The sequence below is a fragment of the Pungitius pungitius genome, chromosome 6 (genome assembly GCF_949316345.1).
Source record: "Pungitius pungitius chromosome 6, fPunPun2.1, whole genome shotgun sequence".
Classification (NCBI taxonomy): Eukaryota; Metazoa; Chordata; class Actinopteri; order Perciformes; family Gasterosteidae; genus Pungitius; species Pungitius pungitius.
In genome coordinates, this window is record NC_084905.1 from 14,516,295 (window position 1) to 14,540,997 (window position 24,703).

Below are 24,703 nucleotides of genomic sequence, written 5' to 3' on the forward strand. Positions count from 1 at the left end.
TAACGGAAACATAAATAAGGCTCTCGCTTGAAGTCACACCAGCACAAGATTCAGTTTTATCGCAGGATCGGATTTGGTGACCGACTCTCTTCTCTCTCCATCTCCACAGATCTTCGGAGGGTTGATCATGGGCTTTGGCCTGTGGGTCCTCTTTGATAACCAGAGCTTCATCGCTGTTCTACGTAAGTGTTGTAACACACTCCCACGGTGCTGCTGCCGCCGCATCACTTAGGTTTAGTGATAACACTCCCATCAACAATCACTCTGCCCTCTTCACCTACTCTCAGTTCAGCAGGTCTTATCGCGGAGATGGTGGGTGCGCTCGTTAAATCCTATAACCCCCGGCCCACGTTATGCAGAGCTAATTGTGAATTCATCCCGAAGGACTCATTACCCATGAACTACGCAGGCATTCTCGTAAACAAACCAGAAACATTACTCACAAAGGAGACTTTGTGACTTCCTCTGTGATTCTGAAGCTTCCTTTTAGACTCACGCTGACAGACACATCTGGGGAGATCCAGGGAATTCGGTTTAGTCCGGGGATGTGACAGGCCCACAATAACCAAGGCATTTCAACTTGATTAATCGTATGTTAGTGAATAGCAGCTTTATTTTCCCCACAGCTTTCACAGAGTTGTTCTTTGAAGCGTCTCTCTCGGCTCCCCAGATAGCGGAGGTGCTCGGATAGAATCTCCCACCTTCACAGATCTATTTGTAGACGCCGCACAGTGAAAAAAAAAAAACGGGGCCCTGGATGGCACTCTCCTAAGAGGCAAAGTTATCTACTTTGTCGTAGAAAACAATGTGTCTCGCTTAGGTTATCTGCTGTGGAGACACTGGGGAAGCATAATGAAATCCAGCGGCAGCTGAAAAGAAGCCGTGGATGGAAACTCTTAGTTGCCATAAATCTTGTTAGAAATGCTTTCAGCGTGTTCATCCCAGATGGAGCACTGCCGAGTGCACCGTTGAGGTTTTCCCCCCAAGTCTTTCTATATAAACGAGTTTGCGTTCAATGATACCGTGATGCTCTTTTCCTAAAGGAAATCCCCGTATGATGCCATGTGCAAAATTACAGTGACTGTATCATCGTTAACCCGTTCAGAAGAACCCTAAGACGTAGACAGTTTAATGCGCCAATCTGAAAGAACTATTGGATCTTTCTAGATACACATTTGAAACAAGAGTGAATAGCCGTAGCCTTTTGAGACCTCTGTTACAGTTTGTGCAGTTTTTCCATGAGAATGGGGCGATCTCTGAGGGCCAAGCAGAGCTGGAGGAGTCTATATTTAGCCCAAAGCTCTGTGCTGCTTTAACTAATAAGTTTTGAAAGAAATGAAGTCTGACCCTGTGACCTGAACAGACTGACCCTCGTCCTCCTACTTCAGTTCTTGAGGTCACTTCTCGAGGCGTTACTCCAAGGTTATTATTGAGCTCGGTTCGCCTCTTTTCAGTGAGGCGGTCCGAATATAAAAGCATTCATCATCCCTGCCAAGCCCAGCCCTATTGTTATGATAATCCAGCTGTTCCTCCTGAGATAGCAGAGATCCTGCTTCGCTGATACCCTGAGGATATCCCTTCCTATCTGCGGCTTGCTGACCTTCTCTCCTCCATATGTTTTTGTTCCATGCGCCCAGAAGGGGTTCAACGCCAACAGCTAACTAAAGGATTTCCAACCTCACTGAAAATCTCAAACTGCTATATAGAGGAGGGGGGGAAAAAGCCCAAAGCCCCTGGCAATTCTGTTTATTGACTCTGGTGCTCCCCTCAGAAGTTGTATCGTTGCCGGACCATAAACAGGATCTCTGTGTTTTTAGTTTCCATTCTTCATGAGTTATATTAATAGAGACCTCTGCAGCTGTCCCGATTGCTTCAGAGAGGGGAGCTTTGGGAATGTTTGGTTTTCAGGACCCCTATTCCTCACTTAAAAGTCTTCCCCTCAGTGTACAGCCCTCTGTATCAATTCAGTGCTGTTAATGGTTTACTTCAGGTTACGGGATGAAGTTCATGTGACACAGAACACTAACGTCCCGACAGGAAGGAATATGAAGTACAGTTTCTGTTGCTCTGCAACTTTGAACTTAATAAATAACATGTATAAATAAAGCAAAGTTAATGTGTTTCATTGTTAACTGATGATTCCACGCGATGACGTATTGCCGTAAAGTGCCAAAAATACAACCAAACGGATTCAATTAAAGGCCTTGCTGTGGTCTCGGGGAGAATTGTTTTGAGGTTCCATTAGGGACACGGCATTTCCTTAAACTCCAGGGTGCATGTTTTTTACTGAAGCAAGTGTTCATTTAATCTCTGGCCTGCAGGGAAACTACATAAAACATCTTCTTTTCATCTTTCAGTTATAGTTGCCACGTAGAATAACCATAAAAAAGTGGCTGACCAAATCTCTATTATGCTCATTAAATGTGCTACAGTCAAATAGTGCTCTTCTTTAATGTCGATCACTTTTAGGAAAACTTCTGCTGCACCAGTTCACTAATGAAAACTGCGTTACAACTTCCTCTCCTCTAGATAACTAGATATCAATCTGAACCGTCTCCTTCATGCTTTGGTTTGGCAACACTCACGTTTCGTGTTTCTTGATGCTCTCAAAGTAGTCAAATTTTCTTTTTTTTTTTAGAAACCTGCTGACATCTGTTGCTTCAGCAGCAACTTGTGCGAGAGAGAGAAATAGAAATAACACGCTTCAACAGAGTGCCGGATATAGAACATACAGCATGCTTATCTGCCTCCCTTTAAATGCTACCCTTTAGCCACATAGATCGTCTGCATATGTTGACTTATGTACTTTTTAGCTTTTAAGTATTTCAAAGCCACCACAACATGTGCTGCTCTGCTAAACCATATGGAGTCAGCGATGTACATGCATGCAATTACGTCTTTGTGCATGTAGTGTCTCCGTGCACGCCACCATTTATGCATAACGCGTATTTTGGGTGTATTTTGCTAATCATACATTTGATACAAATGTTTGTACATTAACCATATCTTAATGGAGTTGAATATGTCCTATACATTGTGCACAAGTGTGTACTGTATGTGGCGTACTTCCTGAAGCATAAAGTAGCTAATGTGATGACGGAAGCAGAGAGGCGACATGGCATAACATTCATTGAGGACGGGTGGAGGAGCTGTTTGCTCTGTCAACTTCTCACCCAAATGAGATGGGAATTGCTTGGCCCAGGAATCCATCGGAGCCTCTTCACAGAGCTCGGGTTCTGACTCCATCTGCAGGGCCGAGCTCTGACTCTGGAGCCCCTCCAGCACAGATAACACAACGCCACGTGGCTGTAGTTTATCTCCTCTCCAACCTCACAATCTTCCATTATTGGTCCCTCCCCCACTCTCCTCCTGGAGCTCTCCATAAGGAAGAGGGAAATCAATTCATCTCTGCACACGTTGGTCAGACTCTCTCTGGTGGCCTGCTGGCCAAGTAGAGGGTTTCCCACGTGAACATTTTTTGTCTTGATGTAAACTTTATCAAAATGATTTAGCATGTGAACGAGCCTCTCTATCCGCTCGCAGACCCAATGTGGTTAAAGTAGAAAAACAGTAGCATTTTGGGTGGGTTTTTTTTCTGCGTTGAGTAGAAACTGCAAACTGTTGCTTTAAAAATACTGTAGCAGCGGTTTAGTTTGGAGCGTCCATGCAGGTTTCAGTGGTTCTGTGCACGTTAACTCCTGTGGTTTTCTGTCTGTGTGCATGTGTTTCTCCAGAGGAATCGTCAGACACAGTGAAAGTGGCGTCCTACATTCTCATCGGAGTGGGTTCCCTGTCCATGGCCATGGGCTTCTTCGGCTGCATAGGAGCCATCTACGAAGTCCGCTGTCTGCTGGGTCTGGTGAGGAACCGTGATTACTTTCAGCACCACTGCTGCAGCTTGGCCTCTTCTTTTCTTAACCCCCGGCAGTTAAAAAACGAAAAGTGCACGTGAAACTCTTGTGAGAACTTTACCTTATCCTTACCACATATCAAAAGGTTCTGTTATGTGAAAGAAATAAAAACAGTTTTATGTAGGATATTGTTGCCACTCGTGAAATATTCAGCTGAATGCACCTGCTTGAGACCTCAGGCTTGGCTAAGAGCTCATGACTGCTTCCTGCTGACAGTCAAGCCCCTTTGCATTTGTGCTTATGTGTGGGCCCCCGCAGCATGTGTGGATTTACAGGGGAGGGGGGGATGAAGCCAGGGAGATGTAGGGGGTACAGCTGAAGTGGGTATGGGTGCATAACCTCTTCAGCGTTAAACCTGCTAGGGGTTAACTGAAAAACTGCTGTGACCTACTTTTCCCACAGACCAGCTGGCAAACCCACCCCCCCCCCTCCTTTCACAGAAACACACACACACACCTTTTTCACCCAGGATCTTTAATGGTTTAGATTATTCTTGAGAAAATCCATGGAGATTAGAGACTCTAAATGCAGATTAACAGTTTAGATAAAAGGTAGAAATACTTTTTTTGTGTGTTTGAGACTAACTTGTGAACTCTACTACATTGAGGTATATCTTTTTGAAGAAATTTGTACAACAATTCAGCATTTATGCTAAATTATCATTTATTTGAAATTTCCGGCCACCTGATGAATGCAAATACAATATGTAGTCCCTATCTTATATTATAGCCACTTACAAACAATTCAATTTTCCATAATTTGAGAAAGGAGATTATGTATTTCCTTCAGTGTGTTGACTGTTTTAATCCTAATTGTTGTCATTCTGACATTTCCCTTCATTCCCCGCAGTACTTCACCTGCCTCCTGCTCATCCTCATCGCCCAGGTCACCGCTGGAGTTCTCATCTACTTCCAAAGAGATCGGGTGAGACTCTAGCTCCCGGATGTACTTTATCTGTTTTTCCCCGAACTTTCAATTCTCATTTCTCCGTTTACTTCTCTTTACAGTATTTGTGTGTCATTTTTTGGTTCTTCTCTATTTTACTCTTTAGACTTTCACACACAGTGGGGTCTACTGGGTAATAGTCTCTTCTGCTCTCACTGCTTTGATTGGCTGCATTTAGATTTGTAGTTGAAGCTGTGAGCTGTGCATCCGGTGATGGAACCCAGTTTTGAACTTCAATAAGTGGAACGTGAAGCTGTGTCGGATTGTGACTTTAAGTAGAAAGTGAGATGAAGCAGGTGGAGTGAAGGAGAAGTGTGAGAGCTGCAGAGGAATCAGCCATCTGAATGTTTCTGTTTGTCTTTTTGTGTTGGCGGGAGAAGGCTAGCAAAACCATGGTGTGTATAGTTGCTAAAGCTGCCACACACACCATGAACAACACAACTAAAACGTAATTATCACCCCCGGAGACAAAAAGCGCTTTCTCCTGAAGTACTAATGAAACGATGCCCTCTGCAGGCCAGACCTCCAAATGAGTAGACTTGACCGAGTCGACTCTGCCTGTTTGGTACCCTATTTAAATTCCTAAAGCCTAATTAATTAGTACCGCAGAATCTGCACGAAAATCTTATAAAATTATGCAGGTTGATCACCTGCCGGCCATGGGCCGGCAATATTAACACAATGTGGGTTTTGCAGTGTTTTATTTTAGCCGAAGGCTGAAATCGGCTCTATTGTTTCACTTCCTCAGATAAATAAATGATTTAGTAACCCGCTGGGTTATCGAAATAAAGACATTGTCTGCCAAAGCTGAAAACAAGGATGTTATTATGAACTCAAATTTCACAAGACGGCGGTAATATAAAATATGTGTTCTGAGCACTGACATGCAATAACAACACAAGCATGCATATCACAAAGACTTCTTATTGCTCAGGACATTTCCCATGTACTGTTTAAAAGAGCAGTTCAGCAGCCAGTGCCAGAAACCCCCACATTACAGCCGTGAGTATGCATGCGCCTTTAATACTGTGCACTGTGCACGTGAAGGGAGTGTTTTGTTTGAACACACACACACACACACACACACACACAGACACACACAGCTGCCCTTAGGACGCAATGAGTCTTTCCTTTTGAAAAGTCTCACACTTGTAGCACCGCATCTGCACGGAGGCCGCTGTAACCCGCTCAGCGGTCAGCCCTCCAGCACGTGTGTGTGTGTGTGTGTGTGTGTGTGTGTGTGTGTGTGTGTGTGTGTGTGTGTGTGTGTGTGTGTGTGTGTGTGTGTGCGTTCTTCTATCCTGGTGGGGTCCACCTCCTGACATATCACTCACCCCATGGGGACCGATTTTCCCCATGGGGACCGACTCCTGGTCCCCACAGGCACAAGCATTGCAATCGATAGAAAACAGCCTGCTGATTGGCCTGGGGCATTTTTTTTCAAAAAAAAAAAATGGACCCCACAGAGAATTTCTTTCCTACTTTGTGTGTGACCTAGTGGTGAGAGGGTGTATTGCAGTGTGCATTGTTGCTACCGTGGGGACCGTTTTCCATAGAAAGTGTGTAAAGTGTGTAAGTGTTTAAATCAAATATACTTGATATTTCATAGATATAATTATAATTTGTTGACTTTAATATAATCAGACTTTAATAAGGCGATAATAAAATCAATGACCAAACCCATTTACCTCTAAACCTCCTTTTAAAATCGTTTCATTCAAAAGGATTTTTTTTTACCTGATGTATTTTTATATATATTATATATGAATATATATATATATATATATATATATATATATATATCGTAGTATACATTTTAACAGTGTATGTGTGTGTATATTTTTGAGAAGAACAAACCATAATCAGAGACAACTTCGCAGCAACTCAGAATCCGAGAGGTAACCCTCAGCTTCCACAAGGAGAACTGCATGTGGTTTGAAATTATTCAATTCTCTGAAATATTACCTTTACCCTTGTATGGTGTTCATTTTTTTGTGTGTGTGCAACAGCATCAGATCATTCTGTAAATTGGGTGGATTGGGCACCAACATTGCCCTCTTGAATCCTCCTCACGGTGGCTGCAGAGCCTGAGGTTCTCGGAACATGCTGTCCTCTCAGGATTTGATTTGTCTTTTCAAGTTCCTTAAGAAAGAGGTGTTTTCCTCTGTATACACAATGAAAATGGCACAATGGTTGTGTCCCCCCCCCCAATATTGAGAAAATACCAATCCGTCCCCCCCAATATACAGCAGAAAATATGTAAAACACCGTAAATCCTCAAATAAAGACCGGGATTCAATTAGTGGCCGGGCTTCAGATAGTAGCCGGGGGCGTGGTCGATACTGACAAATAAAGGCCGGGGCCCAAATACAGGCCGGGGGTAAAAAAAAAAATATATATATATATATATAAAATGAATATTTCATAATTACATGTTCTTCTTATGTTTATTGTTATTGGCTAATTTCATAGACTGTTGGCAATAAAAAAAGACATTTAACCACCTAGGCCTACTAGGCGAATTTGTTATTGTTCATGAAGGTGCGTCTCTTCTATTGTTTCAAAGAGGGACAGCCATGCGCCGCTGGTAGGGATGCGCTGGCGCAGCTCGATTGTAGCTTGATTGTAATTGAGAACATTGGAAAATATCTGCAATTAACGATGTATCTTAAGACTGATATTATGGTTTATTACTGATTCATTTCTAAATGGTTAGTCTCCAGAAAGTTGATTAGCTATAGGTATAGCGGTAGCCTATCGGTAAATGGTTGCAGGAAGTGCTGAACGCAAATGCAACGAATGATATTAGCCTTCTGTAATTATGCCCATTATTTTATTTAAATACAATTCTATAACAGAAGATACCGGTAAGTAAGAAATAAAGGCCTGCCCCTAATACAAACCTGCCCCAAATACAGGCCGGTGCGCTGTGCAGCCTATGTAAATAAAAGCCCCGGCCACTATTTGAGGATTTACGGTATAACCGTTTGCTAAGCGAAACACCGGGATTCTATGAGCAGCCGCTCCCTCTGCTCAGCGAGGCAGTGCGGCGGGCACCAGGCTGACCATAATGACTATAATGCTTTAGTGAGGTATTCTATATACTCTACATACATTATGTCTAAGTAGACACGCTAATGATATGTCATTCTAGTTAGCAGTTCAGTAGCTAACAGTTAGCCTGATTGCTCTCACTTGAGTAACTTCCATACTGATGGAAAAATTCCTCATGGAAAAATTTGTGGCCTTTATTCATTTTGTGATAATTTTTTTCTCCACCTACAATGACTCATTGCTTGCGCCATTTGCAACGTCAGCAAATGTAATTGTAGGTAAATCTGTGAGCAAAGTTGTGAAGACTCCATTTTCTCCTAATCTGTTGACGCTTGACAGGAAGTCCACTTCCACATGAATTACGCATTTCCGGTTTTTGTGACAAAGGTCTATTGACAATCGAAAAATGGAAGATAAATAAGCTTGGGGTGGAGAAAGACGACAAGAGAACCATCCACATTGTTTGCAAGTCACTCGAGGGACTCAAACTTCCGAACAACATATTACAAACGTCTTTGCCAACCAGCACCGGCGAATCCTTGACTTTATCAAGGGGAGTGAAAACATAAAGACATGTGTCCTTCCGTCACCAGGCAACCGAGCAACATACCATCACCTATGGTGAGTGATAACCATGTATTAATTATTTTGAAATGATTGAGGTAGCTAACGTTAGCTAGCTCTGATTAGCTATTGCTACGAAGGCTGGCTAGCTAACGTTAGCTAACATTAGACATAGTGTAGTGAGTAAAAGTTGTTTTCCCTCTTCATAAGTTACTGCCATCGTGTGCTTGGCAGCCAATCCTCTATTTGGGTAAACTACAATTCGTTGAGACTGCAGTTGACTGGGGGTTTCAAGGTTTAAGTGTTATGTTTTGTTTTTACAGAAGCATGGATTAATCCCGCTCAATAACAGAGAGCCAACTGGAAGCTGTGAGTCGGATGCAGAAGACTGTAGACTGCGTTCTGTAAAGCTGTGGTCAAGCTGTTTGACATTGCTTAGCATGTTGCTAAACATAAACTACAACGAAATAAAAATAAAATGTATTTATGTTTTCTGTCTGTTTTGGTTTAAAAAAAATCTTATGAAAACACTATAAACCTGTAGACTAATATTTTATTACTGCCATTTGATGACAATTGCATATACAGGAAGCCCAAATAAGTATATTTATTATTTTTCACAAAGGTTATCTCACAAGTTTCACAAAATGCCCCTGGTTTTCAGTCAGTGGGGGAAAAGAATTCCCGAACCTAAATAATATGTCCTACCCTGCCGCAAATATACATAGTAAACTGTAAACTAAAGTCAGGTTGGGGGGGTCTCAGGATCACCTCGCTGCTGTTTGCAGAAGATGTGGTCCTGTTGGCCACCTCGGACAGTGACGTCCAGCCTTCACTGCAATTTGCAGCTGGGAGAGTTAGCATTTAAAAATCTGAGGCCTCCTGGGGGCCTCTCCTTTGAATTTTTTATGGACTGGTAAGAGACCCCCGGCACATACTGGAGGGATTACATCTCCCAGCTGGGTCAGCCTGCTTGGCAGGCTGCCACAGCGACCCGACCGTGGTTAAACAATGGATGGATGGACTATAAGGTAGCTGGTGCTCAATCTTTCCAATAAACTAAATCTAAAAGGAAGCGTGTGATCTGATATTAAATACATGCAGAGGGTTCAGTGTTTTCATATTCATTCAGGTAAAGGATGTACGTTAGAAATTTTCTGATATTCATACAAGCATGAGGCTGTACGTTTGTAGCCAGTTTTCTCATTAATACAAAATATAATTAGCAGGTATTAAACAGGGAGATATAGACTCTTTGAGAATAAACAACATAGAATCTTTTTTTTTAAATTTTACAATATATTTTTCTTTTAACTGCTACTACTACCAATCTATTTAATTACAACTAGCCTAATACTGTATTTTAGCTACCTACCGGCCTAATATATATATTATATATGGTTCGGAACCCAAGGTAAGCAATGCAAGAAAAGCATTTCTGCATCGACTCAAAAAAGTGAGGTACACACTTTTCCAGAGATTTGCGGTCCCCGGTTTACCTATGCCCATCCCCCACTTGCGCGGTCTTAAGTTTCACTTTCCTGAAGAACGTCAGTAGTAGCACGAGGCTTCACGAGCAGGCTGCACAAAACGATGACTGCACATGATGACATGAAATATGGAAAAACAAAGGAAAACAAAGTAAGTAACATTACATTAAACTAAATTTACACTTATTAGCTGTCATTTTTTTATGCTAAGCACATGTTTTCAGCTTAAAATCTCACCAAATGTGGAATTAGCATAGGGTGGTTATGCTAACGTTACCTAGCTAATGTTAAGTTAGTGTTGGACTATTTCTTCAGCATTTTCTTGATTATGGACTGCCAGTAAAATATATAAATAAATCTTAGTTAATATTCTTTCACCTACTACTTTATGGTATCAGTATTTATCATTAGCTTTTGATATTAAGAAGCTCAAGTTACTAGTTCTTATCTAATAGGCCTCAAGGTTTTACACACCTTAAAAAGCTGCAGGGAAGTTGTAGTTAGTGATTGTAATTATAATATTGACTTCACTAACATACAATAATATTTTATTTGCACACACGAGGTAAGCAGGTTATTAATGTTAAAGTTCAGCAGATTAAGAAGCCACCTGGCTGGAGGCAAACTGTAGAGCTGCTAGTCACACCTGAAATAACCGCTATTTCTATTGAAAGTGAAAAATCATAGATTTCTAGGTAAACAGATGTAACATCTACCCTGTGTTCATCCTCCTGCAGACAGAGTGCGCAGACTAGGCTGAGGAATCGCTTAAAACGCCTGAGGAAGCATCACAATGCATGCTTATCCAGGCACATGGAGTGTGAAAAACAGCAAATGCAGGTAATGATGGTCGGCCTCTTATTCATACAACCAAGAGTGATAACTGGGGAGGGGTGGGGATAGTTTTTCTTTTTTTCTATACTGGTGCTTTTAAAACAATACTGGTGCCTAAACCGATAGTCTTTTTTTTATTTTTTATTTAAAGGACAAAACAATAATTGAAATGCTGAGGCAACATTTGTTCTTCAAATTAAACAATAGATTAACTGTTTAATCAATACTGTAAATATAAATAAATGAAAAACACTTGGCTTCAAACTTTTTAACTTCAAACTATGAACAATATATTAACTGTTTACAGTTTTGTAACTTAGTGTTTCCCCTCTATTAAGAGCTTGAAGTGTATATATTGTATTATTGGAAATTGTGGCATACTAATCATTTAATTATAGATTCATGCTCATTGTGCAGGAACTAAAGATATGTAACATATTGAAAAGCATTTATGTTGGATTGACTCCGTTTGTCTCGATGTATTGACAACATGAATGCAGCAGTTGCAAGATGGAAGAGCTGCATTAAGCACGAGAGCATATTGTTTATCTACCGTGTGATCAGTGATGCCAGGAACGCTTAACTTAGTAACGCGTTACTCTAATCCGACCACCTGTTTCAGTAACGAGTAATCTAACGTGTTAGTATATCCAAACCAGTAGTCAGATTAAAGTTACTTGCCCAAGTCACTGTGCGTTACTATTTTGTCATTAATAGTAAACTATATATTTGATTTAATGCGTCTCTGGGAGTGAAGCCACGTTGGTTTAGAGTGTAGAGATCTGCCTCTTTAGCTCTCTGTGAACCTCATTTTCTGGATAAATGGTAACGTGTGTTTGTATCTTGTGTTTAGTCCTCAGAAAGCCCAAACTCAGAGAGGGAGACCTCATCACAACATTCATCTGGGCTACTGGAGGCATCCAAGTGTTTGGTAAGTGTCATGATAATCAAAAGCTCTTTCCTGCTGCTCATTTAGGGAGTCACTGTCTTGTCCTGGTTGAGGAGTGCAAGGTCAGAGGGCAAAGCAGAAAGTGCCAACCAGGCAGACACTGATCTGATAAGGTTGAGTTAGAGACACACCAAGCACCATCCAGCGCTCACGCTTTGTTCCTCATGTTACATTAATGTCAGAAGACACACATTGGATGTGATTGGATCTTGTGTTGCGGCGGGAGGACCTGCTCCTCCTCAACACCAGCCAATAGAAATCTTTCCCTTTTCCCCAACAAAAATGATAAAACATAATGTTCTTCCTGATGTTAGTCAGTTGTTCTTCTGACCTGTGGGCCGACAGAACTGCTCCTGCCTTTGCAAACAGAGCGCTGTTACTTGACCTGTGATCTGACAAATAAATGCCAAAGTTGTTCGGCTGAATTTGTGCAGAATAACCCCAACCGGGCTTCCAATTCTCAAACACGTTTGTTCCCGTACCCCGTAAGTTGTCGGGTTGTCTTGAAATGGGCTGGGCTTTAACCGTTATGCTCTTTTTTATGCAATTGACTCTTCGCAGGGAGCTTAATTAACAGGTGATATGGTGATATGACCAATCATACATGAACTTGAAAAAGAGTGCACTGTACTGACACGTACTGAGGTTCATTATTTATCACTCATTATTCTTTATCACTGATGATCATGAGAGAGAGAGGGGAAGTGTGTGTGTGGCTTAATTTGTAATATTAATATTCAGTTATTTAACACAACTAGTCAACGTCAGACACTGAGTGCGTGAAGAGAGCCAGCAGACGGTAAAAAAAAAACTGATGACCGGCAGAGAGAGAGAAAGAGAGAGAGGGTCAGTGCGTGAAGTAAAAAAAACTGGTTAGAGCCAACTGAAAAGAAACAAGCCCCACGTTTACCTGAACTCTACAAGTTAAGAACAACAAAGAAAAAAAAACAAACTAAATCCTTTAAATTTATCGGGAAAGACCCGCAAACCTGCTGACTGAGGGAGGGAGAGGAGTTCTGTGTGTGAGTGAGCAGAGCGGGACACAGCAACACAATAAACAGGATGTGTGTAGGGGAGGGGCGCTGTGACTACCAACCAATCACAGAAGGCAGACACAGACAGCTACCCAATGAGAACTTTTATTCAATCCGAGCACAGATATTGACTCGTATTACTCGTATAATACTCGTACTCTGCAAAACTGCTTCATCTGTACCGGATACTCGTTTCAGCCGAGTATCCGGCTCAACTCTACCGTCTAGGACTTAATCACTGAGACACTCTCACGCACACTACAGAGCATCTCACTATACAACATGAGATGCTCTCGCGTTGTATAGTGAAATGCTTTCACGCACAGTGTAAGAGTGTCTCAGTAGTTAAGTCCTAAACGGCTCCTCATATTTACCTCCATGTCTCTCTCTGTCATTGACAGAAAGCACCACAACACTCTGCATCTGTTTTGTTGAGAAAAGTTATTTTCATTCAAAGGAATTCATTTAATAAATAGGACTATCTCATTTAATTTGATGAATCACTTCATTCAATGAAAATTTTCTTTGCAAACAGATGATGACAGAAATTCTGAGGGTCATTCTTAAACCTCAAACAAGTGTGTGTAGCTAAAATGAGATTGCATTTGTAACGGTAACTACTTCTGCCAGTGCTTTATATTGTTTTCTTTTTTTCCCTTATAGGAAACAAGCCTGGATTCTGAGAGCAACACAGATATACTAACACCTGAAGGTCCTTCCCCTAGTTTTGGTGATAACCCAGATGTTCCACCTCTGACCAGAACTGACAGCATATTTGTAAGTTTCCATGATGAAAACTAAAAGATTAGGGTAATTTGTACGTATGCACACAAACCAACAATTAACTGATCTACTAACAAGAATTGCGAGTGCATCGAAAATAATCAATAATGTCCTAAAACTACCCCGACAGTGGTGCTTGTTGTAACTTTGCACTGACCCTGTACAGTGGTTTGAATGTCCGGTTTGGTTGCCCAGTTTTTAAGGGGAATCTTAATGATAATATGAAAATGTTTGATTTAGCTATGATTTAGCTATAATGATATTTTATATTTAAAATTCCAGCTCACCCAAGAATACCTTGGATCAAGTCCCAAGCCGTCAGATGAATCAGAAGCCTCAATGATCTGCAGTGGAAGCAGTGGTGATGAATATAGCCCACCTCAAGACTCAACCAATATAAGCAGTTCAGAAGGATCTTCTGATGAAATCTGCAAGGTTCCATTGATGAAACCAAAGAAGTCACAGAAGACATACAGTAAGACATTGCCCAGTACCCTTTCAAGTCAAAACTCTGTTGACCAAAATCTTGCAAATGTGACAGTAATGAAGCTGAAAAAAAGAAAAGCTGGTGCCAGGGATTACAGTAAAACCCATTACTGTCTCTACTGTCCCATGCACTGCCATAAAATGGCTAGGCACTTAACACGCAGGCACAGCAATGAACCAGCTGTTGCAAAGGCAATCACTTTTCCATTGAAATCAAAGGAACGAAAACTCCATTTTGACCTTATCAGAAACAAAGGAAACCGTGTTCATAATAATGAAGTCCTAAAAGCTGGTAGTGGAACCCTGATCCCAAGTCAGCAATCTACGAACCAGGAGAAACCAAGTGAATATATGCACTGCATTAACTGTGAGGCTTTGCTTAAAAGAAAGTCATTATGGAGGCACATGTCCAGGTGCAAGCTAGCACAAAAATGCAAAACCACAAAGCCAGGGAAAAGTCGGATACAATCGCTCTGTGCCTATGCACAGCCCGTCCCTGATGATGTCAACAGAAAGCTTTGGGAGCTGGTAAATTCAATGCACCAAGATGATATTACAACCATCATTAGAGACCAGAAAAGTATTTTGAGACTTGGCGAACATTTATATGCTAAGCACGGACATGATAAGACGAAACACGACTACATTAGACAAAAAATGCGAGAAATGGGAAGACTAATTTGGCACGCGCGTAAAGCGGGAAAACTCAGACAAATGGAGGACTTCTACGTACCTTCAAACTTCAACTCTGTGGTCAAAGCAGTGAATGATGCAGCTGGCTTTGATGAAGAAAAAAACATATACAAAATCCCATCCCTGGCTCTGAAGCTTGGTCACAGTCTAAAGAAGATTGCGGATATTCTTGAATGTGAAGCAAAGATGTCAGAGGGTGACAATGAGGTGTTGCTTAAGAATTTGGAGCGAAGCAGGGGGCTGTATGAAAAAAAGTGGGATGTTTGCGTCTCTTCACGTGCCTTACAAACTCTCAAAGAGGGGAAATGGAACACTCCTCAGCTCCTACCATTCACGGAAGATGTCAAGATCATGCACATATATCTTGACAAGTGCAGACAAGAATATCTCAGCAGACTCAAAGATGATCCAAATAAGAAGAACTGGTCAAAGCTGGCCAATTTGACTCTTTGTGAAGTGATTCTGTTCAATCGCAGAAGAGAGGGTGAGGTTTCAAAGATGCCACTTAGTGCATTCACCCTAAGAGACACGTCAGAAGTCCATTCAGATTTGGCGCTAGGACTGACAGAGTTGGAGCAAAAGCTTTGCCAGCATTTTCAGCGCATTGAAATAAGAGGGAAAAGAAACAGGAAAGTTCCCATCCTACTAACACCAGACATGCTCTCCTCAATGGAAACCTTGGTTGCACATCGGCGGGCCTGCGGTGTACCTGATGAAAATCCCTTTTTCTTCGCCAGACCTGAAGTTGAGACTCACCTAAGGGGATCAGACGCCATCAGACAGATTGCAAAAGAATGTGGGGCCAAGCACCCTGAAACCCTGTCCTCAACCAAGTTGAGAAAACATGTTTCCACGCTGTCCACAGTTCTAAATCTGAAAGACAATGAAATGGACATACTGGCAAATTTTCTTGGCCACGACATTCGGGTCCATAGGCAGTACTACAGGCTTCCTGAAGGAACACTGCAGTTGGCCAAAGTCAGCAAAGTGCTCATGGCTCTCGAACAGGGCCGACTATCCGACTTCAAAGGAATGAGCCTGGACCAAATGCAAATAGATCCTAATGGTAAAGGAAATACTTATACGATTTCTGACTACATATCTTTTGTCATGTCATATTTGGGTGTTTTCCTTTATTTTCAGAGGAAGTACTGGAAGCTATAAACAGTGACGTCTCAGAGACTGAGAAGGACTCATCTTTCCGCTCTGCGTCTCCATCAGGTGGATTATGCATTTAACTGTTTTTACCATCCAGCCAGAGAGGCATTGCTGTGTGTTTAGTGCTGAGCTAAAGATTAATTGTCATTTTTTGTCGAAGGATCCTCAAGCTCTAAAAGAGGACAACCAACTACTGAGGAGTTTGGGGATGAGATTGGGCCCATAGGTACCTCACAGACTTGCTTCTTCTTTATTTCTTATATGTTATATGTTTCTTCTTATATGTCGTATTTTCGCGACTATAAGGCACACTGGATTAGAAAGACGCACCTTCAATGAATCACCTATTTTAGAACTATTTTCCTATATAGGGCGCACCAGATTATAAGGCGCATAGAATAGAAGATACTGCAGTAAAAAAAAAAGGATTTTAAGTGTGCCTTATAGTCGCGAAAATACGGTAGACAGGAATTCAGAAGAGAGAGATTTTTTTTTTCCAGATTTATTTCAACTGTTATTCTGCAGTGCAAACCTACAATTTAATTATTTTTTCTAATAGAACCCCAAAGATTGATCAGTGGACAGCCGACCTCTGATGATTCAGACAGCGTTCGTTCTGCTATCACAGGTAACCCACATTAGGCCATGGCACTTGGTTTCTGCATTCCCGTAGCCCTTTTCTGACAGAAAAGTTAAACAGACATTATTCAACCAGCACAGTTTTCTTTCAAAGAGGAAGATAGCTATCACTATTACAGTTGATATATATCTAATGAGATTATATATATATACATACATACTGTATATTAGTAATACAAATATTTAAGGACATAGTTTAGGACCGATAGATAATTGTTTAGGTTTTTTGCTTTCCTTCTGGTCAATCTGTACTATTTATATGATTAGATGATGTTGAATTAGTTGCTATACTTATTTGTTTTTTTACAGGATCAAAATCAAAGAAAAAACGGCGCACTGGGTCTGACAGAGGTGGCCCTGTAACAGTTATTTGACCTTTTGTTACTTGATTTTTCAAAAAGATATATACTTTATTCATTCCAATAGGGGAAATTTGTTTGTTACAGTATAAAAAGAAAAGAATAATGTCTTAATATTCTACCTTTTTATTATTCTTTACCACATCCCTGTTTATTCTCTTACTCACCTCATGTGATGAAGGCTTGTGCATCCTAGTCTGATTGAAAAGGTCTCAATTAATGACTACATTTAGACAATGAGGGAAGAGACTCAGTGACACTGTTATCCCTAACTAAAACTCTTAAATCCTGATATCATCTGCTTTGGCCAATAAATCAGATTTTTCTACCAAATATGTTCACCTGCAGGCAAGCGCATGCTCATTAAAATAGATAATTTCCTCAGCTGAACAAATGAAAAGACAGTAGGCTGCTTCTAAAGTGAGAGCCGATCTATACAGGGAAATATTTTGATTTAATCCAAGTCAAAACATGAGTGTGCAGCAGTGTTGCCACAGTTTCTTTGAAAAAGTAATCTGATTACTACTGATTACTCCTATAAAAAGTACGGCTGACGTGTCGTTGACGGCCCGGCTTTCACCCGGTGGGCCGTACACGCTTTTATAATGGTAGGGAAACACTGGCTTTATAGCACTTTGTCGCCACCAGCACAGAGTGGAGAATGAACCTTGATATTTTCATCTTTAGCTGAAAAATACTTAAAATAGTGATTGTATTTCCAACTCGAAATGCGCATCTCTCTCTCTCTCTCTCCTCCTCCATTGTTGTTTGTGTCGCTGAGTGGTAGGTCTATGTATGTACACGTGACAAGACCTTCATGCTGAAAACGTGGCTTCATTATGTGGCTTCACTCCCAGAGACGCAAGAAATCAAATATATATTTTATTTTACTATTAATGACAGTGACTTGGACAAGTAACTTTAATCTGACTACTGGTTTGGACATCCTAACGCGTTAGATTAGTCGTTACTGAAACAGGTGGTCGGATTAGAGTGATGCGTTACTGGCATCACCGGTGTGCAGGTCTTAAAATAATATAAAGAGATGAGACCGCTGTACTTGCAGAAGGAAATAGCATCATGTAAATATAGTTAATCATTGTTTTCTGTTGTGAAATGAGTTTGATACATAACAGATTATCTTTAAATCCTTCACATTCCAAGTTTATTTCTTCTTTTGCACATAGGAATAAATGTCAGGTTAGGGTACCACATAGTCAATCTGGTCATCTGATACTGAAAATAAATCACCACTGACTTTCTTTTTTCTTTCTTTTTTGTATCAACCTCAGAGAAGAAAAGCTGGTCACTTGAAGAGATAAATGCTGTCGAAAAGACGCTGATGAGCTCAATACAATGTGGGAAGGTACCAGGAAAAGCTGACTGCATAAAGTGTATTAAAGCTTCCCCAGAAGCACTCAAGAACAGAAGCTGGACCGGGGTAAAGTACTATGTTAAAAATCGTATCACTGCCATTCAGCGGGAAAATACCAGGAGAACAACATGAAGGGACTTACAAATACTACACACTGGTTTGCTATATACTATGCTTTCTTTGTAAAAGACGGTTGTCTTAAGTAATTACAGTTTTCTTTAGGTGCCTAAGTTAGCTGTCTTTGGCACCTAGTGCCTTTGGCTCCTGTGCTGTTCTTTCGTTAATTTAATGCCTATGATTTTTGCCGTTTTGTAAAACAACTGACTTTAGGTGACTTGAGACAGTTGTCTTTGGCACATGGGTCCTTTTGTTGTTTAATGTTTATTGCTATAATGCTCTTTGCATTTTTCATAAAAGAGAGTTGTCTTTGGCTCCTTTTCACGTTGTTTCAGAAATGAATGCTCTTTGCTTATTTCGTAAAAAAGACAGTTGTCTTTAAGTGCCAAAGATGGTTGTTCCTTACCATGTTTCATAAATATAATGCTCTTTTTCTGTTAAAAAGAAAGGAGGCTAGGAATTAAAACCTTTTTTTATTCTGAGCTTAATTTGTCTCTCTTTTGTGTAGTTTTCCCAGCAGATGAAGTTTAAAGACTGTATTTGTATTGTATAAAAGGTAACAGTTTGCAGAGATAACATTTAATGTTGAACCAAACACTGTGTTTTGCTTGTGAAAACGGCCAGGTAAATCCATCAGGTAATACATTTTCCTCAATACTTATATTATAAATCAGAATATGATCTGTTTTTGAAAGTAATGGGGCAGTTTGAATTATTAGATTCAGTGTTAATTTTATATCAGAATAAGGTTTCATCCATTATAGGTTATTAAATGCTTGTCATGAACTGTGAGGTGCCTATCTGTGGTGTTGCCAATAGAAGTCACCTGACTTTTGACTAAAAAAAATAAAACCTGAATTTGTGACCCCCTAGGGACCAGTCCTCAGGGGGGTCACAAATTCAGGTTTTCAATTTTTTTGAGAGTATTTGATGATAAAGGTCATTTCTGTGTTAACAAAAAATTATAATGATTTTAGAAGTTACAACCATGCCTCTACACCATTCAGAAAGGGTGGATCCCACCAGTCTGCTTCCAGTCAGTGGATCCCACGGGGTAGTGAAAACCCGTATGTGTGTGTGTGTGTGTGTGTGTGTGTGTGTGTGTGTGTGTGTGTGTGTGTGTGTGTGTGTGTGTGTGTGTGTGTGTGTGTGTGTGTGTGTGTGTGTGTGTGTGTGTGTGTGTGTGTGTGTGTGTGTGTGTGTGTGTGTGTGTGTGTGTGTGTGTGTGTGTGTGTGTGTGTGTGTGTGTGTGTGTGTGTGTGTGTGCGCGCGCGCGCGCGAGATTTGTGTTCTTCACCGAGAGCCTGTGTGCGTCAGAAGCGCTCCCTGTGTTTAAGGCCCACCACGAGGCGGTGCCCGTTTCCCAGAATAGGGAGAGGCCTCGGCTCGTCTCCCTCGTGGCCCTGAAGACGCTCTGCGGTCCTTGCACACATAAACACGGCGCCGTGCTCCTGCTATTTGGCTGATAATTCGGCGCGGGACCTCAAGGGGGAAATGCCACCCGAGTTGTCGCCCTAAGAAACATTGGTTTCAGATGTTGCCGGTACAATTTTAGAAAAGATTTAGCGTGTGCGCGTTGGTTTGTTTTTCTTCGCCGCCACCGCCTCGCTGCGTTGTGATGTGAAGCGTACATCGTGTTTGATGGTGTATTCTCCTCTCATACGCAGCTAAAATACGAAATGTCCAACATCATAAAGGGCATAATCATCAACTACACGGGCCAGAATAGGACCACGGAGCACACCTGGGACTACGTTCAGAAGACGGTGAGTCAACCCACCTGACCGGTTTCATCGCGTCACGCCCACATTTTTGTTGAAGGCGCAATATCCAATAATTGTGAGCACCTGATCGCCTCTGAACAACGTTGGACCGGGTTTAGTTGCTTTTCTTTTTGTGGAAGTGCAGCTCTTCTAAAGGGTTGTTGAAAACATTAGAAAGTGACGTGTATAAGTAACTAACTCGGAGAACCTCACAGTTAACATTTTTCTACCGTAATCTGATTACAGGGTTTCAAAAGATACCTTAAAATCAAGGGATATTAAATTAAAACCATTTGCACAATCATAAACACAGAGTTTTCTTTTTCTTCTTGCTAACAAAGAGTCATTAAACAAATCTGCACATTGAAATAAAAAAACATCTATCTGAAGTCGGAGTTCCATGCTATGATGAAGTTGAAACATTTTCTTCCCCTTCCTTCTCTCTCTCTCTCTCTCTCTCTCTCTCTCTCTCCCCCCCATTTTGCCAACCCTCTTCTCCCCTGATCTTTTTGAGGAACAGATTGGTCTCATACACCACAATAGAAACGTGTTAGAAATGTGACCCGATGCATTTGATAGTTTTTCCATCATCCTATTTATTTAAAAAATCATTTCCTCCTTGCCTCCCTTTCCTCAGTCATTTATTTTGTACGATATTAAAATCCTTCTGCTTTATCTCCTCTAAACATTCCACTCGCCTCCTTTCCTTCATGCCACTAGATGAAGTGCTGTGGATGGACTGGTCCGGGCAACTGGTCTGAGAACACATTGATCAAGAACAGCTCCCAGAACCTCTACCCGTGTTCCTGTCGCAATGAATCCCTCCCGGGCACGGACATCCGAGACGTCGGCCTCTGCGAGTATCTGTCTGCAGAAGCACCCATCTACGAAACGGTACACGGCAAATCTTTACAACTCCTCCTGCCTCCTCACTGACTCACGGAGACCAGCAGTCCGCCTGACGTCTCCTTCAAAAGCCACCTTATTTCAGACCAGACCATTTGTGATAATGCAGCTTTTTAATTGCTATAATTCACAGAATCTTAAATGCGTTTGTGTCTTTTCCCCATTTCATTGCCATGAGTCAGCCTCAGTAGATTCCCATGTATGGAAACGTATGGGAATGCCAGCAGACGCCTGAACGCGGGGTTATTTCCGGCGGGTGACGGGTGCTACAGCACGCCGGGCCACCATTGTTCCAACAGACCTTACGCCGCCGCTCGCGACTCGTTTTTGTGTAACTGCGGCGGCACTTTTCATCAGCACAGTGAATACCAACAGCTGAGGCGTGTTTGTGCTGTGAGATTTGATCAAACACCGGGAAAGGTCTGCTGTTCTGTTGTTTGGTCTGCGGGTTGTCAGAAACTTGTCTCTCTCTCTCTCTCTCTCTCTCTCTCTCTCTCGCGCTCACACACTCAGACTATCCGTGTTATTCTTTCCCTCACGTACTCAGTCCAAAGACAACAGCCGAGCTTTGTGAAAGGCTCTGTTCACGTCCGGCTCAGATAACGTAGCCATTCATCTCCCCTCCACACTTTGGCCTCCATGGTTTTTTGTTTTTTTTAAAAATCTCTCTCCCTGTCTTTTTCTCTCCTCTAGGGCTGTTCAACCAGTGTGGAGAAATGGCTCTTGGAAAACTGTGGAGTTATTCTGGGAATCTGTGTCAGTGTGGGAGTCATAGAGGTATCTATCTCTCCCCGCACTACCCTAAAAGAATATAAAATGTGTGGGGCTCGAGCTACAATTGAAATGTCTCATATATATTAATATGTTGGGCAAAAGAACATGGTTGTTAGTTTCAACACCTTTTCAAAGTGAAGGCTGGCATCCTTCCATTAGCGGTACAAAAGTATATTTAATTTATATTTAATATAGCCCATGATCTCAATTTATTCTTCAATAAAGTAAAATGCGTTTGCAGACTAAAACATCTAATATGTTTGCAGTGATGACGTATGCACAAAATCCAAATGTAACTATTACATTGTTTTCCACATTAATGTTCCCTCTCTCCTGCTGCTCTTGTTTGATAACCCTTGTCCGGAGAGGTAGCGTCTCCTACTGTTTATTCTGAAGAACAACCTCGTTCATACTCGTGCAATGATGAACACGGCGGCCCCCAGTTTTCAATTCTGTGGCCTATTGTGCGAGGATCAATTTCAACTGACAACTCTGACGTCTGTTTTTCCTGCAGCTCCTCGGGATGATCCTCTCCATGTGTCTTTGCAAGAGTGTCGTCCAGGAGGATTATACCAAAGTACCCAAGTACTGAGCCAGCTTCACACCACACACACACAGATGGACTCCCTCCCCTTCTTTCTGTCTCACTTCTCCACACAGACACCTGTCAATCAAGTTCCGACACACTCATTGGAACATTCTTGTCTTATCATTTCATGTTTGTTTTTTTTCAAGGACACCAGCTGTTCTCATTGACTTTGAAAATATTATTTCATTATTTGGTTTGATAAAACGCAAATGTTTGTTTAGTAGCGACAGCACTTTAGTGACATTTGGGACACTGGGAGACGAGAGGGGTGCGGGTGGGTGGTTGGGTGGGTGCATGGTGGACGGATTAATCCCACTTTGTGACTCCGCGGCTGGTATTTCTGGGGCGGAGGAGAGGGGCAGCGCTGCTGCGGTGGAGGTTCTGGCTTCTGTCATCAGCTCCTTGTACCCAGAAGCCCTGATATTAACCTCCCTGTGCTCCCACCATCATGCCTCCTACTTCCTCCCTCCCTCCATCTGTTGTCGTGTCTGCACCTCCTCCCAGGTGTCTGACTGTAGCTCTGGAAAATGGCTAACTTGGCCTGAAGTAAGTGTGCGTATGTGTCGAGTATTTCTTTTCTATTTTTATAGTCTCATGTCATCCTGCCTTCCTTTTTTACATCTGTTTATATATGACTGGTGAGGGAACATGGCGCTCCGGGGCTTGGTCAACGTTTTATGCTCTTGTTTTAAGAGTGCTATTGTTTCCTCTCAGTCGTTTATGGTGTGTACAGAATGTTGTGGCTAATCAGCACGATTTGGGTTGGAATCTGAGAAATTGAATCCTTTTTAGAGTGAAGGCGTCATCACTATTGAAGCTGTATTTTTATTTCTTTAACATTGCGTGAGTTTTACGGACAAACGTAGCTTGTAGTAATTGCAACACCAGAGGCAGCTATTTTATCAAATCTTTGACTTTCCCCTGCCCACTTCTCGTCATGTCAGTCCCTTTACTTCATTATAAAATGCTATTATTGCTGAATTTGTGGATAATTTAGTACACAGATTGCACTTTTATGTGGTTTATAGCTGACCTGAATAACAGGAGAGCAAAAAGTGTTTTTTTTTTTTAAACGGTCAAAACACCTAGCATATATTTGATGGCCTACCAAAATGAAACTTTAATGTATCTTAATGAGAAATGAAGGCTGTTTAAGATATTTTTACACTTTTACAAAAAAGAATATTGTTTAGTAGAATGAATATAGTAAGATGTTTGAAAAAATTAAATGTTTGTTTTTATTATCAAGGCTCATTAATAAACCCTAACCCCGTAGAGTCCGTGTCAATCATTGCTGTAGAACTGCTTCCTCTTGGTAACTGGGATGTTGTTCCAAACCCCACCAGAAGATGGCAGTTTATATTCACGAGCCAAACGCTCAGGCAGAGATGCATTTTGAGTAAAAGCCCAATTTTCTGAAGATGCAAGTTTAATCATAAGCTTCATCCTAGAGAAATGACCTATTTCATTACCTTCCTAGTTTCACACCCATCAGCCTATTCATTTAATTTGTATGTGTATTATTTCCCTGTGTATTCTTATTTTGTGTGTATTCTGTTGTTTTAGTTTGACCTCCCCCGTGGCAGAAAAGAACAAAGAGTTTCACGTCATTTAATTACGCACTAAACGCTGCTCTATCCAACTATTATTAACCTCAGTGTAATAAGTACAGTTTAGTGTTCCCTCAGGAGACCCTTTTCAAATAACTCAATATAGCCACATCTCATCAGGGAGCGTTGGTCATGCTCAGTGCTTCAGGCGCCAAATATCAACTTCTCACTGTAACACAGTGTTGGGCTCCAGGAAGAGCCTTTCCACAGTCTGGATTAAAGCTCCCAAACACGCTCCTGGACTGAAGAAAGGGTCATCAGGCAAATGGACAACGTGGCAAAGAACAAAGTTCACTAACGGTCATTGTTGATACGCCCTGTTGACATTCCATTCATGTTTAGTCATAGTCAGCAACAACCACGCTATGACGCGCAAGACAGAAAATGATAACTGTAAAATCACAACCAAACGTTTTTAATGGAAGAGGTAAGCGTGGTGAGGAGTGCACTGGATCCTTTTTTATATACCTTTTTTGGTTCTGGGTGTCATAACAACATCATATGAGTTAGTACCCAATTCTCCCTGGCTAGAAGGATTGTGATTGTGATTTATTTCACTATTCTTTTAACTACCTGACTGACGAAAGCATTGAGACAAAGATCTGAAGCTGAATCATTGAGGGAAACAGAAACTGCCCAGTATGTGTCTGTGTGAGTGTATATATATATA

At 41.4% G+C, this 24,703-nt stretch overlaps 2 protein-coding genes and 1 long non-coding RNA gene across 3 annotated transcripts in view; all 3 read left to right on the forward strand.

The window, feature by feature from the left end:
* cd82b (CD82 molecule b) overlaps positions 1 to 23,700 on the forward strand; it is a 29,481-nt gene extending 5,781 nt beyond the window's left edge. Inside the window, exons 3-9 of the mRNA XM_037450905.2 lie at positions 110 to 182; positions 3,735 to 3,859; positions 4,761 to 4,835; positions 20,059 to 20,157; positions 20,875 to 21,048; positions 21,754 to 21,837; positions 22,349 to 23,700. Of these exons, the coding sequence (XP_037306802.1) occupies positions 110 to 182; positions 3,735 to 3,859; positions 4,761 to 4,835; positions 20,059 to 20,157; positions 20,875 to 21,048; positions 21,754 to 21,837; positions 22,349 to 22,426 (708 nt within the window). The 3' untranslated portion in view covers positions 22,427 to 23,700. The remainder of the gene's footprint in view (positions 1 to 109; positions 183 to 3,734; positions 3,860 to 4,760; positions 4,836 to 20,058; positions 20,158 to 20,874; positions 21,049 to 21,753; positions 21,838 to 22,348) is intronic.
* LOC134131232 (uncharacterized) lies at positions 11,684 to 14,031 on the forward strand. The gene is made up of 3 exons (XR_009956634.1): positions 11,684 to 11,729; positions 13,445 to 13,558; positions 13,847 to 14,031. It is a non-coding gene; the product is annotated as an uncharacterized LOC134131232 (long non-coding RNA).
* On the forward strand, positions 14,279 to 15,981 carry LOC134131234 (uncharacterized). The gene is made up of 2 exons (XM_062562974.1): positions 14,279 to 15,809; positions 15,887 to 15,981. The coding sequence occupies exons 1-2, from the start codon at positions 14,402 to 14,404 to the stop codon at positions 15,979 to 15,981; spliced, it is 1,503 nt and encodes a 500-aa protein (XP_062418958.1). The 5' UTR covers positions 14,279 to 14,401.
* Positions 23,701 to 24,703: the final 1,003 nt, after the last annotated feature.

Excerpts from the sequence above, each read along its gene's own strand:
- LOC134131234 (XM_062562974.1), top strand. The coding sequence starts at position 14,402 with ATGCACTGCATTAACTGTGAGGCTTTGCTTAAAAGAAAGTCATTATGG. Across the intron at positions 15,810-15,886 it reads AATGCAAATAGATCCTAATG|AGGAAGTACTGGAAGCTATA; the intron begins GTAAAGGAAATA and ends CTTTATTTTCAG.